This window comes from Corylus avellana, chromosome ca2, assembly GCF_901000735.1.
Source record: "Corylus avellana chromosome ca2, CavTom2PMs-1.0".
NCBI lineage: Eukaryota > Viridiplantae > Streptophyta > Magnoliopsida > Fagales > Betulaceae > Corylus > Corylus avellana.
In genome coordinates, this window is record NC_081542.1 from 18633251 (window position 1) to 18652279 (window position 19029).

General features: G+C 37.3%; 2 protein-coding genes across 4 annotated transcripts; one reads left to right on the forward strand and one right to left on the reverse strand.

The window, feature by feature from the left end:
* The first annotated feature begins 751 nt into the window (after positions 1-751).
* On the forward strand, positions 752-11227 carry LOC132173053 (uncharacterized). Of its 3 annotated transcripts, none has more exons than XM_059584617.1 (6): positions 752-1091; positions 6502-7001; positions 7996-8046; positions 10022-10155; positions 10582-10682; positions 10874-11227. In XM_059584617.1, exons 2-6 carry the CDS (start codon positions 6621-6623, stop codon positions 11053-11055), a joined length of 849 nt encoding a protein of 282 aa, XP_059440600.1. In that variant the 5' UTR covers positions 752-1091; positions 6502-6620; the 3' UTR covers positions 11056-11227. The 3 variants fall into 3 exon arrangements, with proteins under 3 accessions (XP_059440600.1, XP_059440599.1, XP_059440601.1); XM_059584616.1 differs by lacking the exon at positions 752-1091 and adding an exon at positions 6158-6301; XM_059584618.1 differs by lacking the exon at positions 752-1091 and adding an exon at positions 6316-6333.
* On the reverse strand, positions 2131-4431 carry LOC132169218 (receptor-like protein EIX2). Its single transcript, XM_059580288.1, has 3 exons — positions 3747-4431; positions 3433-3602; positions 2131-3195 (listed from the first exon to the last, which is right to left on the reverse strand). Exons 1-3 carry the CDS (start codon positions 4429-4431, stop codon positions 2131-2133), a joined length of 1920 nt encoding a protein of 639 aa, XP_059436271.1.
* Positions 11228-19029: the final 7802 nt, after the last annotated feature.

The window sequence follows — 19029 nt, forward strand, 5'->3', positions numbered from 1 at the left end:
GCTTCTCTAAGGACCGCACGAAATGATACGGTTAAAGAGAAAATTGGTAACTATGTTTTGCAAATTTTCACATGTCACCATGGAGGTTTCGTCTCTATAAATAAAAGATGGGATCGCTTCAAGGCCCGTAGAAGGGACAACTGAAAGCCCATGGTTCGCCACGCGAACCATACTACGCTAAACCTCTTAATGTACATTCATGCCAAGCATTGAGGTCGCCTAGCCCAACCTAGTTCGTATTAGTGAGCCACCCCTTAAATACGAGAAGCCTCGAGGCGAGCCATGCTCTTCCCACCAAATCTCTGATCTAGACAGCGGTAATGATCATATTCAATCGGCACATCCCATCTGCTGAGGGAGAGCTTTTGCTTTGTACTAATCTTTGTCATTTAGCTGTCTCGTGTGTTGTTAGCCCAAATCCCTCTTTGATTGAAAACTGTGTTAAAATGTACTATAGAAAGGCAAAAATGCTTTGTTAGAAGCTCTATGCTGTAAAGGTAATCACCACTGCTAAGTAGTTGTTGAGTTGTTGCAGGGGAGCATTGCCAAGAATCTAGTGATCTGTCCAAGAGAAAAACACACCAATTACAAAAGTCTCCACTCTCAAATAAAATAATTAAAAAAAAAAATAGCTGGGAGACGCCGAGACGGTACCCAAAAAAAAAAAGGCAGCGACGCACGACAAGAGCTTCGGAAAAACATCAGTTAAACAACATAAATAGAAGAACACCAAAAAATCCTTGACCCATTTACTCCGTTGTGTGCGCATACATCCTCTAAGCCAAAAAATCTCAATGTATTCTGCATAAAACCCATTACTTTGCCCGCCATACTCTCCTCGAAATCCCAGTCCAAGCCATCCAGATTGGTTGCGCTTTGCGCTTCCCATACCGCAAGACATTTCAATGCCGAACTGAAGGATTGTGGGGTGGAGGAGTTCCAACTCCGAGTGAAGACTTTGTTGAGAATTCACAAAATCGATGAAATGTGGAAGTGAGGAGCCCCAGTTTTCCGGCCAATGTTTTCCCAGCGGCCAAGTTGATTTAATGAGTGACCAAGCGTTCTTTCTCTTGGCGTTCATTGCTTGCACGGTATGAGGAAATGTTGGTTTTTCTTTTTTCTTTTTACTGTAATTGTGCTGTTGTTCAAGCTCCAAGAATTCATAACCTCATCCTCCACCTTACTACACTACACTTTTCTTTTGAATGGAAACTATTTTGAATTCTTGACTGACCAAAGGAAATTTTGTAATGGTTCATCGAAAATTAGACAGTAATATGAAATGACTCTCGTTGTGAAAATCAGAAGAATATGCAATTTGTTCCCTGCTAATCAATTGATACTTGCATATGTCAGAAGAATTAGATATGATTTGAGTAAACTCTGGTTTAAACTTGTGGTAGTCATTATTGGGCATTTGGATGGGGGTAATCTTTTAAGATTTATGGGAGTTCTAAAAGATTACCCCATTTGATTGCAGTTTAGTGGAGGGAATGTAGATTCCCTCCCAACCCTATGTGGGAATGTGGATTCTCTTCTAGAGAGGTAGGAATCCACATTCCCTTACCTTGGGAATGTTTACTTTTTTGTTAAATATTTGACAATAATGTCTAATTTGAACTCTCTTGTACACTTAAGTGGACCCAGTCGCTAAATATTGCCAGTTGACCTGAAACTGTATTCAGATCCCTCAAACAAAACCAAATAATAATAATAATAAGATGACACAAAAGAGCAAGAATAGGAGATCTGACTTTAGGGCCAATAAACCTGGCCCTCTCGGATTAGGGGTGTTTTCTTTTATTCTATATATATATCCTTTAGATGTTTTCTTTTATTCTAGTTTATAAAGTAAGGATGGTGTAGGAAATTCATAATTGTGTCTATGGGATATCCCAGAGGGGAAAAGGACTAACAAAATGGGATTGACAGAATATACTATATATATCCTCTGCAAATCCTCTGCATGGGAAGATTGCAGATACGGCAACAGAAAAACTTATAATATTACATAATGATGCATATTAGTTAAAGAAAGCTCAATTGTCCATTTGCCTCAACTTCTCTCCAACTTGACCTTCCTTAGCCAGGGAACAACTTTGAACATAACAAGAATAGCAATTCTGTCTTTCAAATTATCAAAGCTTCGAAAGTAAGCTTGCCACTCCATGATACTTTAACAATTAATGTGCCGCAAACTCCCCAAAATCCAAAGATAAAACCCATTGCCATGCTAATATAGAAAAATTCTGCATCAATTCCCTTGTCATCATTGCCACCATTTGATGTTACTTTTGGATCGATTTCATCTCCTGGGCACTTTGTTGGAAGAGGAGGTCCACAAAGTAAGCTGTTACCTTCATAGCTGGAAGAGCCAAGTGTCTGTAGTTGATTCCCAGATGGAATTTTTCCAAACAAGTTGTTGAATGACAAGTTCAAATAACTCAAGAATTTAAAAGAAGATAAGCTTTGAGGGATAGGACCAAAAAGTTTGTTCCTTGAAAGATCAAGTGATTCTAACACTCCCAAATTTCCAATTTTTTGAGGAATTTTTCCAGTTAAATGGTTCATTGATAGATTCATGCTGACCAATCTTACGAGCCTTGTTATATTATCAGGTATTTCTCCTGATATATTATTATTTGAGAGGTCTATGGAATGGACAAGAGCAATAGTAAAAAAATTATATACGTATTCTCTTCCTTTAGAAACCACCATAATTTGCTCGAAATAATTTGTATGATAGCTGCTTCGTGCTTTACTCCAGTTCCCTATGCATTGAGGGATTTCTCCTGACAAATCATTATTTGCAAGGTCTAGGATCTGAAGGCGTGAAAGAAAACATAGTTGTTTAGGTATGTTCCCGTCGAAGAAGTTGGATCTTAAGCTTAACCTCTGTAAAGACGCTAAGCTTTCTCCTATCCATGCTGGAACATTTCCACAAAAGTTGTTATCTCCAAGATCAAGGTTTACCATCCCTCCATATTTTCTAAAGAAAGAAGGAAGCTCCCCTTCAAAATGATTTTGGCTCAATGACAACATACATAGTGAACTCAAATATTGCATTGAACTTGGAAAGGTGCCAGATATATTGTTGTTTGCTACGTCCAACACAGATAACAACTTCAAATCCTCCCATTGAGGAGGGAGTTTCCTAGACAAGTAGTTGTTTCTCAAAATAAGAACTTTCAATTTCTGAAGCATTCCAATAGAATGAGGAATCCTGCCCGTAATAGAGTTTGAAGAGAGGTCCAAGAATCACATCCTAGGCAACAGCTCACCTACGTTTTCGGGTATAGGACCAGAAAACATTTTTTTTTTCTAAGATATAAGATGCTCAAATTCCTTAACAAAAAGTGGGATTGGACCCTCTAAATTGTTGGAACTCAGATCAATATGAAATACTGGATGATGAGCTTGAGTGTTTCGTACCTGCCCGTGCAGGCTGTTATTGGACAAACTCAAATGATGGATATTTGAGCAGGAATTCCAAAAGCCAGGTGGAATGGCGTCAGAAATGCCAACGTTGTGGAGGCTAAGAAACTTGAGTTCATTTTGAGTTTGAAGCCATGAAGGAAAGTTTGGACCCACTTGCATGTTATCTAATTGAACATGTGTCAAGTTAAAAGGAGGAACCTAATCATGCTTCACATCTAAACCCAATGTCCATTTTCTAGAATATTCCATAGACAAGTTTAGAACTTTTAATCGGGCGAGATTCTGAAAATGACGTTCCGTTAAGAAACCTTCCCATAAATTCCAACTGAGATCCAGTGAAACAAGCTTTGATAGTTTGCCAATGCTTTCTGGAATGGTTCCTCTCATTTGATTGTTCCTGAGGTTAAGTACTTTTAAGGAAGACATGTCTCCAATAGAATGTGGAAGCAAAACCCAAAAAGAACATGACCCAAGGTTAATAGTTTTCAATTTCTTGAGTCCTCCCAATGAGTAAGGGATGTTCCCCCCAAGCAATTTATTACCACTCCAAAGCATTGATTTGAGGTTGCTGTTGTAACACTGAGATAACCCATTCACAAACTCATTTATCTCCCCACCTATTTTGTTGTCTTTCAGATTAAACATTTGGAAGTTGCAAAGGTTGGAAAATGAGCTTGGTATCTTACCAGAAATGTTGTTTTCAGATAAATTCAATCTGCGCAAATTGGTCAGATGTCCCACACCAATTGGAATGATTCCAGCAAAGAATGAGCCAGAGAGACTGAGATACTGCAAAGATTTAATGGAACCCAAAAACTTTGGAAGGTTGATTCCATTAAAATTATTCATGCTTAGGTCCAGGTAACTCAAATGCTTTAAATTGAGAAATGAAGAACTTATCTTACCCCCCAAGCAAGACTTGTTCTCTCCATCAGCATTATATTTGACAACAGGAAATGGGTTTTTGAGGTCAAGCATGACGACATATCCCATTGTGTTGTCACAGCCAATGCCTTTCCATTTACAGCAATCTTGACCAACCTAGGAAGAGAGTCGGCCGGATGGATCGGTGAGACTTTCTTTGAAGCTAAGATGTGCTTTTCTCTCCATCTCTGAGGATCTGAAAGTTAGGTTGCTAGTGCATGAAGCAGGTTTAATAACTTGTAGGTAGGGAAGTCCCCCCAGACAGATGAAAAAAATCAGAAGGAGACGAGCAATGGAGATGAAAATGAGGATGCTAACCATTTTGCTAATGAAACACTTCTCTTGATGTTTGTTCTGTGAAGAAAACTTGAGCTGCCATACCAAATCAATAAATAGAGGTGAGATTCATCCACACTGCTGAAAACCATGCATGTGTTTCGTCGGATAGTGTTGGCTTATTTGAATGTTTGATGCATGTGGCACTCTTACGTTTTTGTGCATTTTCTTTGCATAAACGATGGTGGCCAGGTCTTCGGAGGTTCATACGGCTGGCCCTGGGGTTCTCGGCGATACAGATAAACATTAATCTAGATAAATTGAGAGCAATCCAATAGCAGTCATTTCTCTTCCTGTATTTTCAATTTAATTAATTATTAAGAGTGGCAAATTTAATTATTTATTTTCTTTGAAGAGGGTGAACATTATGTCATAAATTATTTTACTGGAGCTTTAGGCAACTGCCTAATTAGCCTAATGGAAGAGCCTCCCTGCCTCACCTCCGTCTACAAGAAGATTGACAGGACTCACCTAGATCTCACGTTGCAACCCCATCAGACACAGCGTTGTTCACAACGGCATTATCATAGCTCTAGAACAAGCACATCGCCTATGAGAGCGGGTGTCTGATTAAAACAAGGGGCCTAGCTAGGGATTGACATAAATCGTCAAGAAAATTTTAGAAATATTACAAATTTTTATTACATTTCTTTTACAAACTAATGTGGAATCTTATATAACAATTGGAATATCAACAATTTGTAAATTTTAATTGTTAAGTTGTGATGTGACAACATCTATGTAACTTCCACATCGGTTTGCAAACACCCGGATAAAATTGTTGATTTGGAGAAGCGCACCGCAGTCAGCAATTGCCCCAATACATGGCTTGCATGGCCATGAGCCCATATTGTTAAAGGATTAGAACGTCTTTATTTCACTTGAACTTTAGAGTAATTATTTTAAAAATTTTACTTTGTCCCATCTAATATTGTATAAGTATTAAATTATTTAAAAAATTTAAATGACATGATAATATATTCTCCGCCATTAACAACATGAGTAATGCTAGATACTGTATTTTTCTCTAATAATTACTTAAGAATATTAATGTAACACTTTCAACTAATCATTGATTTTTTTTTTATTATTTAACAAAGATTAATCCCAAAATTAGTTAAGAGTGTCACCTAAAAATTGTTAGACAATTGTTTCTCACATTTCTCTTAACCTCATATAGAACATTAAATTTGTGAAATATTTCTCTTAACCATAAAATACTCTAATGCTCTCCATTTGATTTGGAATCATGTGAAGAACGCGGAATTAGCCTAAAGACAAAAAGTATGAAACATGTGACTATCAATAGCAACCGAAGCATATGATATACCAACGAGAGGATGACCTTAAATTACAAGAAATAAAAGGCCAATATTGATCAAAGTAAATTAAAGAACAGGGCCAAAATAAGAGGGATCAGTTGTTTCTACTCAGAAAAATAAATAAATAAATAAAATCGGGGTTAGTTATCATTTCTTCTTGAAGTAGTTCCCGTCGTAGATAAAGAGAGTGGCAAAGAATCTACTAACTGCCAAGAGACACAATATGAAGTAGAGACTATAAAGTTGTAAAGGCACAACCTTTCTCCAAAATCTAATTCGAGGTACGATGCTATCTATATTGTCACGAATTCCTGTATTGTTTCTCTAAATTACTTGTGTTTTGGTCAAATCAATCTTGTATCTTGGAACCCTTTTCTTATTTCTTCTGTCCTATGTTTCACTTTTGCAGACTGTGTTTTTCCTATATTCAAATTTCTTATATTTTTTTATTTTTCTTTGTGTTTCCTGAATCTGTTTTCAGGTGGTGGATGATGGGTAACCTTAAACATTGCTTGATTCCCTTGTAATATATTTAGCATCAGAAAGTTCAATGATTGGTATTGTTATTATAAGCGATTTACCCAATTCCCTGAATTCACAATGAAATCTGCTCTTATAAGCACTAATTCCTTGCACCCATTTGCTCCGTTCGGTGCGCATATATCCTCTAAGCCAAAGAATCCCAACGTATTCTGCATAAAACCCATTACTTTGCCCGCCATACTCTCCTCGAAATCCCAGTCCAAGCCATCCAGATTGGTTGCGCTTTGCGCTTCCCATAACGCAAGCCCTTCGAATGCCGAACTGAAGGATCGTGGGGTGGAGGAGGTTCCGAGTGAAAACTTTGTTGAAGATGAGAATTCACAAAGTCGATGGAATGTGGAAGTGGGGAGCCCCAGCGTTCCGCCCAATGTTGTGCCGGCGGCCAAGTTGAGCTTGAGTGACCAAGCGTTCTTTCTCCTGGCGTTCATTGCTTGCACGGTATGAGGAAATATTGGGTATTTTATTTATTTATTTTTATTTTTACTGTAATTGTGTTGCTATTCAAGCTTGTAGCATTCAATACCTTTTTGAGAAATGCTACACATACTTCCATACTCTCAGAATCTAAGGGTGATTTTTAGTCACTAGTGAGGGAGTGTGAGAATAAGAGCGTGGGTAGCATTTCTCACCTTTAATGGGTTTCTTTGTTAAGGCATGGTTGCTTTTCCCATTTGGGTTTAAGCGATCAGTTTAATTCTCCATTGCATTGGAAGTGCACATCCATGGCTTGAATGGAACTATTCAGAATAAGATGAAGCCTTTTAGGAAGTCATGAAGTCACTACATTTTAAATGTTTTGTGTAGTGGTGATGGCTACAATGATAATGACTTTAACAATTAATAATGATGGCTTTTTGAAAAACTCTATCCAAGAAGATAATTTAAATTTCTATTCTTGTGGAACATGCAAACAGGGCTTTAATAATTCTTACTAATCAAAATTGTTGTTAGGTGTAAGATCTCATATTCCCTAAACAAATTAATAAAAATAAAGAAAATATGGATGCTTATCGATCATTAGTAAGAGGTGACTTTTATGATAAAGAAAAGAAAGAGGAAGCCATATAGAGAAGTATGTGCTTTAGTGATGTGTATTTCCCCCTGTTCTGGTCACAAAATAGATGAAATAAACAAAAAAATTGGATTTTTGTTGCAGCAACTGATGTTATTTGGCATTTACAACAGATTGGAAACTATTTTCAATGCGTGACTTACCAAAGGAAAATATGTTATTTGTCCCTGCTAATTAATTGACACTTACATATGTAAGAAGAATTGGCTATGATTTAAGTAGGCTGTGGTTTAAACTTGTGGTAGTAATTATGTATGCTATTCTTTGCTGTCAAACTTGAAGCTTGAATCTTATTGTTGGCTATGATCTACGTCAACTTCATCATTATTGATAATCATGAATTAATTTCAATGTTTGCAGACTTCTGTGGCATTTACTAGCCTTGTTATTGCAGCTGTCCCAACACTATATGTAAGTAGTCTGACATTATGTTTAAGTGCAGAATTTTTTTTTTTATTTTTTTTATGTCCCACTCCAAGCATCACACGTGAGGCTTAAGTCATCTCACTTAAGTCTATTATGACATTATGACTACCTGTTCTTTTGCAATATGCCTAAAATAAGGATAAACCAGTGATTTGTTAGTTGCAGCAATTTCTATTTGTTCTTTTGGAAAGTGTTTTTTTTTTTTTATGAGCAATTGTTTCATTTCTCATACTGTTTCAGCTAATAGCTAAAGGTTGATCCACCCCCACTCCCAAAGCCCCCTAAAATTTTGTTATTGCTAATTGATTTAATAGCCGCTAACAATATGTTCGTTTGGCAAAACTCTTTAGAGGGTGGTTTTTGCTTTTTGGTTGTGAGGTGACATAAAGGTAATAGTAATTTTTAGTTTTTTATGTTTTGAGTTGTTTGTTAATGCTTACCTACCTTAACAAACTTTGCCAAACGAGCCCAGAGTCTTACCTTTTACTGTTTCCTGACACACATGCAATATATGGAAACATGCTGCAAATTAGTCTGATATGGAAGATAAATAAGGTCAAATCCAAAATTGTTATATTAGGCAAAGCTTGCTTGGAGCCTACCTTCAAATATTTTTCTCCTTTATATGTTTGTCAAAGGAGAGGTATGACAACCTAGTTTGAGTGATGCCTAATGTACTCGGATTGTTAGAAGGTTGGCTGCACTACCGTAGATTATCTCCAGAAATATAATGTTTGAAGCTAAGTTGGTGATTGTGATGGAGAAGCTCAACCAGTGTGCTGCATTTTGGGGCAATGTTGTGGAAATTGGTACATCAGTTGGTTTGATGGTGTACTTATCGATGGTTTGGTGATATGAATGATGTTTAATGTACTTTAAGTTCACTGTTGGTAGGCCAACATTAATGTGAAGCTTTAGTAGTACATTGTGATAGAGAAGCTCTCCATACATGCCACCTCTTCGGGGGCCATGTTGTGAAAACTGGTTTTTCAGTTGCTAGATTTGTGCACTTGCTGAGGGATTGGTTATATTGCTGATGTTAAAGTTAGGTTGATGCTCTCTGCGTAACACTAAACTGAGGTTTCTTCCTCAAAGAGTTTGCAATCCAAATTTGTTCTGTTAGATAAATGTTTTGATTCTCTGTCAGTTAGTGTACGAGTGCATAAATTTTAGGGCCAAAACCAAGATCTTTAAGTTCAAGCACTAAATTTCAGGGTTGAAATAGTATGGTTTTGGTGATTGATATCCAGATATACTACTGCCCGAGGACAATAACAGAAAAGTTGGTTTGAGTAGGATAATGCGATGTCTAGCTTTTGTAGATATCTGCTGTTATGTGTGTTAAGCTTAAATCTTGACTTTCTATGGCCTGGTAACAAAATACGGTTTTCTTTCATATTCCAGATATGGGAATTCTAGGTGGTCTCAAATTTGTCTCTGTAGCCAATTCCTCATGTTTCTATTTTCTGCATACTTGATCAAAAACTTAAACGATGTTATCCGATCCTCAATTTGCAATATCTGTGTCCTGCTTATTTGATATTTTAGGATTTTCACTTGTGGTAGACATTTGGAAGTTTGTTTATTCTTGTAGCATAATCTGTTGCTGATGTTCCAATAAACTTTGAAGCTCACTAGTTTGTTAGCATAAGAATCGTGCAGAGTATCTTGGTTTTATGATTTAAAAGGTTTTCAAATTATATATATTATTGCTCCTGTGTTTGTTCTCTTTCCAAATTGGGACACTATAATGAGATTTTGTCAGATTGCAAATATGCCTCCTTAGCTGGTGCATTTTGATGTTTGGGATCTTCTTTTACAATTTTTTTATTCTTTCTTTCGTAATTGTGGATGGTTCTGATTGTAGATGTATACATCAGAAGTTTGATGTGGTAGGCAGGTATATTTTGTTTTCTCAATACTAGTTCCTATGTATCTGTTTTTCCCGGATATCCTTCAGGCTATGGGAAGAGCTGCAACATCTCTTTCAAAGCTAGCAGATACAGCTCGTGAAGAGCTCCCCAGTACAATGGCTGCCATTAGGCTGTCTGGCATGGAGATCAGTGACCTTACGCTGGAACTAAGTGACTTAAGGTGACCATAAGACACTCACTTTTGCTCCTTCCTTTTCTTTTTTCACCTTTTTAAGGTAGAAGAAGAGCTGCAACATCCCTTTTTCATTTCCTAAACCCTTACTTTCTTGCACCTTTTTAAGTTATACATGGGTTTTCCTTCTCTAACCTGAAGAGGATATCCTTTAAAATGGTACTCGGGTTTCATAAACGATAAACGGTCGCCCGTCAGAACCTTTTTTATGAGGTTATACAGTATCTGTGTCTACTTAACAAGGACTTGTATGGCCTAGTATTGCTGGATATAAGACTTCTTTGCTTGCTAATTGAATACTTTATTTGGGAAATGATTGTTGTGCTCTTTATGCTTCATATTCTCACTTCTGTTGTTTAATTGGTGATGTATGTTTGCTTTAATTATAAATTGTTTATTCCTTTTGGTTCTCAGCCAAGAGATAGCTGATGGAGTCAGCAAATCAGCTCAAGCTGTGCAAGCGGCAGAAGCTGGAATTCGTCAAATCGGTGCACTTGCTCGCCAGCAAACTATGTGTATGTTGAAATTTGCAACTCTTTTCTTCCACCTCAAACCAGCTCCCCCCACCCCCATTTGCTTCCAAACTCTCTTTTCCCATTTTGTTTCTTCTTTTTTTTTTCTTTTTCCTAAGCATATCTTTCGGTTTTGTTTCTGGTTGTTGTTCCCTTTTTCCTATATTGGGACCATAATTCATCGTATGATACAGCAATGATTCAAGAGAGAGCTAGCCTGCCCATCATCTCTTTGCAACCCGTCGTTGCCAGAGCTGCAAAGAAGACTTCTAATGCTGTTGGCCAAGCCACAAAGACCTTCATGAATATCATCTCTCGAGGGGAGTTCAGCTCAGAGAACGAAGAGGACAGTGGAATTGATAGAGTGGAAATTTAAGAACTTTTCTCCTTCCCGTACATATTTTGCATTGAAATTAGACACCACCCGAAATGATTGTTTAAAGGATAGTTTGTATGCCCAAAAAAGTTTTGGGAACAATAGAAGAAGTTTTACTCCAATCATTTTTTCTATCTTTGAAACTCAATAGAAAACATATTTCACTTAGATGTGCTGGCTGTTGTTTCTGGGCTTAGTTAGCTTAGTGAAAATTGAATCAAAGCTTCCTAAAGGAGACGATAAGCCCTAATGACATGTATAATTTAATGGTTTAATTTATAGCGTAAATGGAAAAGGATCCTCTCCATTTCATTTGAAATGGAGAGTATCCATTTAGTGTATTTGGGAGGGTAATGATATGGATACTCTTTATTTAGTCCCTAATGATATGCATAATTTAATAATTTAATTCATAGTATATGACATATAGGGCAATGGGATTAAAACCTTGTGATTTCAACTTAACATAATTGTTTACTAATGAGGTAATTTACATACCATTAACCGCTGTTAACTAGGTTAACCCTTGCATGATTTAACATTGGGAATTTGGGATCATATACCTTTTCATGCAAAAGACGACCTAAATTTTAAGGAAAGTAACTTTACATGGAAAAGCCTACACAATCAGAGAACCTTCATTTTTGGGAGACCATCTTTCTTGGGTTTCAAAATCTCACCTTTTTGATGTCTTGCACATCACCTCCATTAGGCCACACGACCACCACTTCCTTCATTCCTATTTTTCACTCATTCTCACTTCTTCTCCTCATTTCTCTCAAGTCTTTTCTCAACCTTTTCAAGCGCTTTCTCCTAAAGAGCCCAAATTACCTTCTACACCTCACTAACCCATAAAAGCACCACACCTTTTTGGCAAAGGAGAAGCTCATCAAGTTCTCTACTTGTTCATAATGACACCATATGTTTTGTTTGGTAGCCAAAGCCATGTGTACATAAGCCTCACCATTATTCATGACAAACTTGTAATGTCACATAGTAGCCACATGTTTTTTTAGACTTAGGTGACGTATTTTGTTTTTGTTTTTGTTTTTTTTTTTTTTTGGGAGGTGGGAATTCAAATGTCTATGTCACATTATCATGTATTAATGATAAACACTTTTAAAGTATTTTGAATGTTTAAAATATAAAAATATTTTGCAAATGTGTTTGTCACTCACAAATGAGTTATAAGTATGCTCAAGTATGAAAGAGATTTTCCAAACAATAAAAGTTTTTATTTAAATCAATTTTCTATGTAAAGAAGGTGTTCATTTGAGAAAAGTTTCTCAATGAGGAAAGTAAGGAAATAGTGTCTCTCTTTACATGTGATATGTTTATATGGTTCTTAAAAGTTTAAGGAAGTAAAGGGCGAACATGTGTGAGGTAGAATCATATTTCAAGGAAAATTTTGAGATATTTGACTTAAGAATTAAAAAAGCATGATACTGGGCTAAAAATCGTGTGCACCACATTGAAGTTACGATTGGGTAAAAGTGTCGTCATCACTAAGTTTTTCATGCTGAGTACACCTAAAAGTTAATCAATTAGCTGACCATGACGCATCCATGGCCACGGCTATTGCCTGATCCTTGGAAGTTGAATCACATAACCCCATGCATACGGACGTAATAGTATGCAGACTCAATTGAATACGAACTAAGAAGTTTATCTTAGTTGAATATTATGGTAAGCAAAACCCAAGGAGTCTAACCCTCGAATTTTTTGGGTGCAAATACTATTTTGGGGCTACGCCTACTGGTGAAGTCAAAGTCTTACTCGATCCGTGAGAAATGAGTGCTTTGCATGGATCTAAATTTTGCCTGACAAAAATAGGTACATGAAATTACCTTGTCTTGAAAGAGTTCTCCATTATTAGAAAACAAAAAAATGGTAAGTGGTGGATGCAAGCAATGAAACAAATGGTCTATAGCGTTTGATTCTATATGCCCTTTTGTGCAGTCGTGATATGGATAACAATGAATGGTATGAGCTTAACGTCTGATTTAAAGATCTTGGATTACAATAACAAGCACCTAAGTACTTTTGATTAGAGACTTTCTTGATTTGCTTGGCTCCTTCAAAGGCTCGGCAATCGCCAAAGTTTATAGGAGTGCAAATTATAACGCTCACAACCTAACTAAATAGGTCGTTGCATCTAAATTAGCCACAAGCATTTTCTTTTGTTATTTTCTTTTGTTGAACCTTTCTTTGTTCTGTTTATATCTTATTCTCAATTATAAAAAGAAAAGAAGAGAAGAGAATGGTATGAGCGTATTGTCATTATTTGGATAAGCTCTCCTAAAAGCATTTTCTTTAACATGTTACCAAAAGAACTATAAAAAGACAAAAGAGGGAACAAAACAAAATTTGGCCTTGGCGACAATATAACCAAACCACATTCAGGATCTAATGTATGACTTAAGACTAGGCTGTCTTATGTAGTCACTATGTGAACTTTTTGTTGTTTTTTGGACAAGATTAAGTTTTATTAATCAAATAGAAACAAGATACTAGAGGGGGTGTGAGATCCAACAAATTTTCCAATACAATTTTTACATTGTTAGAAAAAATATTTCAGAGGTTCTTGTCATGAAGTACACGACTTTTTATCAAATTATTCCCTAATAGTGTTGCCACATCTTACTCATTTAGAAGGCAACATATGTCCCATTTAATAAAGAAAATAAAAAAATATTACAAATATACATATAAAAAAACTAAAGAACAAAAAGAAAATAAAAAATAAAAACACGAGAGGTGAAGTAGACCCATGGCCACACAGACACGCCGTGGGACAGGTGTTGTCTTTTGATTGGGTGTAATGTGACAGGGCGGTTAGAAATTTAGCATATGTAGCATTAGAAAATTAAAAAAATTAGAAAATAAATCAATGAAAAGTCACACTTTGAAGCATGTAGCAGACCAAAAAGTTGGCTGCTACCCCAACCCATCCTTTGCCTATAGTTTTAATAAAACTATAGGCAAAGGAAACACCTAAGAATAATCTTTTTTTACTTTTTTTGGACCAACCTATAATCAAAGATTGTCAATTTGTCATAATTTGGGCCAATGAATTATAACTTGACCTACCAAAAATTAGAGTAAAATTAAGTAAACAAATAAGAAAATGTAAAAGCTGGCTTGTTATATTATATAGTCCAATCACGATGCAGCTTCGATAGGTGATACCAAAGAATTAAAAACAAACAAATAGAAAGATTATAAATTAATAAATAAATAAATAAAGTCTTTATCTTATAATTAATTGCCCCATGAAACACTCAACTTGCCTTGAAAGGTCAGCCTTCACTTCTCATCATCTTATGCGATTGAACATCCAGATGAGGACTTTAGAATTTAGAGAGGTAGACTTGAAGAGTCAGTCAATTTTTATATTGACTTTGTGTATGACAAATATGCCATCACAGTTTTGGCACATATGCTCAAATGCCCCTTAATATAATATTGGAGACGGAAACATCCAAGCAGGTTAGAAAAAAAAATTAGTCTTTTATTTGATATGAATTGCCCCCAAGAAAGTTGGAATATTCATTACTCCTCTTGGATTTATCGTATGATATGCTATATTTGTATGTTGAAAAATTAGACTTTAATCTTATGATGCTATATTTGTATCTTGATGCAGCTTTTTAATGGTGGTTGCTGCCTGGAAAATAAGGAGAAAGACCGTCGGAGTGACTCCAGTGCCAGAGTAGGTGAAGGAGTTTCTAATGACAAGGAGCGGAACTAAAATATTGAGTTTGGGTGGTAAAATTTTTTTTAAAAAAATTTGGGGGGGTTCGAAAGCTAATTTTTATAAATATTAAAAAAAAAAAAAAAAAAAAATTGGGGGCCACCCCTTGTAATGTCTAATGACTAAATCAGATAATTTTTAAAAGTGAATGACTCTGCGGAGATTTTTTCTGGTTATTGAATGCGATATCTTTTTTGGAGTTTGGTAATCATTCTTATGTAAGATTCTTTGGGGAATTCTTTGGTGGATGTTTTTTTAATTATTTGCCACGTAATGGGCATGTAGTTATGCAATAGCTTTTTAATGTGCGAGTTGCCCTTAAACTTCAAAAGCGATTGAGTCAGCCTTTTTTATTATTTATTTTTGTATCACCATATAAAACAATTGATGTATTGTTGGAGTTAGTAGTCATTATTTTTTTTCTTTTTATGAAGTGAAATGAAAGAAAAATGTTATACACACTCACGCTCACACTCACGCTCACACTCACACTCTCACTCTCACCCCTATTTTCATACCCCCGAGGTGATTTTAAAAATAATGTCCAGGCATATAAAAGTGAGTGTTTGTAGCATTGCTCGAAAGGAAAATGAAGAGTATAAGAAAATAGGGTTGTTTTGGCCCTTTTATATGGCTTGGGGATCCACATAACTAAAAGCAAGCAATCACCCAATTGAAACATTGGCTGCAAGCATATCCAAAGGTTATATGCTTGGGTAAACAAATTAAGCTTTTCCTTTAAAGCTGATTATGGTTCACAATTGTTAAGAAATATAACTTGGAACAAGATTGAACAAAGACATGAAAAGAGAATGAATTCTCATATATAATTCTGCATCTTTGAGCTACGTTTTATAGTACATTAAGGGGGACAAAATCCCATAAACTATGGACTAAGAAAAGGAAAATACAATTCAAATATAAAATCTAATAATGACATACAGGTGTGCTTCTATATACATGGGAACTAATTAAGAGAAATAAATGGTAGATAATCAAGGGAGGAATTTCAAGGAATCAAATCATATCTCAATACTCCCCCTCAAGTTGGTGCATGAAGATCCGTAATGCCCAACTTGCTAAGGAAACTAAGGAAGTTGTCACGGCCCAAAGCTTTAGTGAAAATATCGGCAAGCTGATGGCTAGCAGGGACGTGAGCTGTAGAGATGATCTTAGCACAGAGTTTTTCACGGACAAGGTGGCAATCAATGTCAATATGCTTCGTTCGTTCATGAAAAACGGGGTTGGCAGCAATGTGAAGGGCTGCTTTATTGTCACAAAAGAGCTTCATGGGTTGAGAATGAGGAACCCCGAGAGACTGAAGAAGCATCTTGAGCCAAAGGAGTTCACAAGTGGTTGCTGCCATAGCGCGGTATTCAGCTTCTGCGGAAGAGCGGGAGACAGTGGTTTGCTTCTTGGTTCTCCATGAGAGAGGGCTATTGCCAAGTGTAGTAAAATAGCCGGTGGTGGATCGACGAGTGATGGGGCAACTCGCCCAATCTGAGTCTGAGTAACCATAAACTTGGAAGTCACAATCAGTAGGGAAAAAAATACCTTTGCCAGGGGATGATTTGATATAGCGGAGAACTCTGATGGCAGCATCGTAGTGTGGCTGGCGTGGTTGATGCATAAATTGACTCAAAATGTTGACGGAATACACAATGTCGGGCCTAGTGATAGTGAGAGAAAGCAAACGGCCCACAAGACGCCAATAAGGGCTAGGATCAAGTAGGGGAGTACCTTCTTCATGTGTAAGCTTGAGATTTTGCTCCATTGGAAAGGTAGCTGGCCGAGCACCAAGATGACCACTGTCACTGAGAATATCCAAAGCATATTTTCGTTGATTAAGAAAGATACCGGTTGGTGATCGAGCAACTTCGAGGCCCAAGAAATATTTTAAAGTGCCAAGATCTTTGATGCGAAACTTTTGGGCTAAGAAGTCTTTGAGTTTGCCAATAGAATCCAGATTATTACCAGCCACCAAGATGTCATCGACATAGACAAGAACTATTGTTAAAGAAGGGCCTTGTGACTTAGTGAATAGAGAGTGGTCAGCAGGAGATTGTTGAAAACCAGCCGCAACAAGGATAGAAGAAAATTTGGAAAACCAATTGCGAGAGGCTTGTTTAAGCCCGTAAAGTGATTTGTTGAGACGACAAACTCGATTCTCCCCCTTCTTGCAAAAACCGGGTGGAAGGGTCATGTAGACCTCTTCATCAAGGTCTCCATGCAGGAAAGCATTATGAACATCCAGTTGATGGAGAGACCAATGACGGGCTGCAGCAACGGCAAGGACACAACGAACAGTGACAAGCTTGGCAACAGGTGCAAAGGTATCATGATAATCGAGCCCTTCAATTTGAGTATAGCCTTTAGCCACAAGGCGGGCTTTGTACCTTTCTTTGGTGCCATCTGCTCGAAGCTTGGTCTTGAAGACCTATTTACAACCGATGGGTCGTTTGCCAGATGGTAAGGCTTGAAGTGTCCAAGTGTGACTTGCCTCCAAGGCTTGAATTTCAGAAGCCATGGCATCCTGCCAATCTTAGTGTTGGATCGCTTGTGTATAATTGACGGGATCTTTATGGTGAGACAAAGCAGACAAGAAAAGCCAAGTGTTTGGGGTGAAAACGATCATATGAAAGAAAATGAGACAGAGAATGGACCATACCTGCTGAGTGTTGATGAGGGGAAGTCGTAATGGACTTGTTAGGTAGAGGCGCACAAATAAAATCCTTCAAATAGGTGGGTCGGGAGATGGTGTGTTGAGGTCGAGTGGGGATGGGTGGTGGTGTGGGTGAAGGCGCAGGAGGGGTAGGAGGACAAGATGAGTCAATTGGGTCGGTGGGACTAGGAGCGGAAATGAATGTTGAAGTGGTTGGAGTAGATGGGTTAGGGAGAGAAAAATCCATAGAGGTATAAAGGGATAACATGTGCATTTGGAGAAGGAGAATGATGTTGGAATGGGAAAACATTCTCAACGAAAGTTACATTTCAAGATATAAAGATTTTCTTAGTAGTTAGATCATATACTCGGTATGCTTTATGACCAAACGGATAACCAAGGAAGATACATTTGGAGGCACGGGGTGAAAATTTGTCGCGAGATGAATGAAGAGTTTGTGCATAGCAAAGGCAGCCAAACACCCAAAGATGATAATATTCGGGAGGGGTATTGAAAAGGAGTTCATGGGGGGATTTGTTTCCAAGGCTAGGGGAGGTGATTCTATTAATGAGATATGTGGCAGTCAAAATACACTCACCCCAAAAAGAGATGGGAAGATGGGCTTGGAAGCGTAAGCACCGTGCAACATTGAGTAGGTGTCGATGCTTACGCTCTGCAACTCCATTTTGTTGGGGCATTTCCACACAAGTGCGCTCATGAATTATACCTTCATCGTGGAAGAATTGTTGGATGCGATGTGATAGAAATTCTTGCCCATTGTCAGTTCGGATGTGTTTAACTGGGCAGGAAAATTGATTTTTTATGAGAAGGCAAAAATGCTTTAAGCAGGAATAAGTTTCAGATTTGAAACGCATAAGATATACCCAAGTGTTGCGTGAATAATCATCAACAACAGTCAAAAAATAATGGGCACCTGTGTGTGAAGGAGTAGGATAACCTCCCCAAATGTCACAATATATTCGAGAAAAAATGGCAGTGCTTTTATTGTGGTTCAATGAAAAAGGGAGACGAGTATGTTTAGCTCGTTGGCATACATCACAGTGAGAACAAGAATTAGGAATAGAAATGAATTTATTCATGCCGGATGGAGATGGATGTCCTAGACGTTGGTGCCACAAAGAGAAGTCAAGATTCTGTTGGGATTGCATGGCAGATGGAATTGCAGAGGAAAGTGGTGTTGCGGATGCCTTGTAGTAGTATAGTCCATCACGAAGTTCACCCATTCCAATCAGCTTCCTCGTGGCTAGGTCCTGGAAGACACAAAAAGTGGAGAAAAAAATAGCAACACAATTTAGAGCACAAGTGATTTTGCTAATAGAAAGGAGATTAAACTTAAAATCAGGGACGCATAAAACATTGGCTATAGTGACAGTGGGGGATAATTTGACAGAGCCAATGTGAGTGATAGGAACGACTTCACCTGTTGGAAGTTTAATGGGGCTAGCATTGCTAACTTCATGAGAAGTCTCGAGGATGGATGGAATAGAGGTCATGTGATCGGATGCTCCACTATCAATGACCCAATCAGATGAATGTG

Bases quoted from the DNA above. Each gene is read 5' to 3' on its own strand.
- LOC132169218 (XM_059580288.1), bottom strand. From the start codon at position 4,431: ATGGGATATGTCGTCATGCTTGACCTCAAAAACCCATTTCCTGTTGTC. The intron at 3,603-3,746 runs GTTTCTTAACGG...ATGTTCAATTAG, and splicing joins CAGTTGGAATTTATGGGAAG to ATAACATGCAAGTGGGTCCA. The intron at 3,196-3,432 runs GTACGAAACACT...GGAATGCTTCAG, and splicing joins ATAACAGCCTGCACGGGCAG to AAATTGAAAGTTCTTATTTT.
- LOC132173053 (XM_059584617.1), top strand. From the start codon at position 6,621: ATGAAATCTGCTCTTATAAGCACTAATTCCTTGCACCCATTTGCTCCG. The intron at 10,156-10,581 runs GTGACCATAAGA...TTTGGTTCTCAG, and splicing joins CTGGAACTAAGTGACTTAAG to CCAAGAGATAGCTGATGGAG. The intron at 10,683-10,873 runs GTATGTTGAAAT...CGTATGATACAG, and splicing joins TGCTCGCCAGCAAACTATGT to CAATGATTCAAGAGAGAGCT.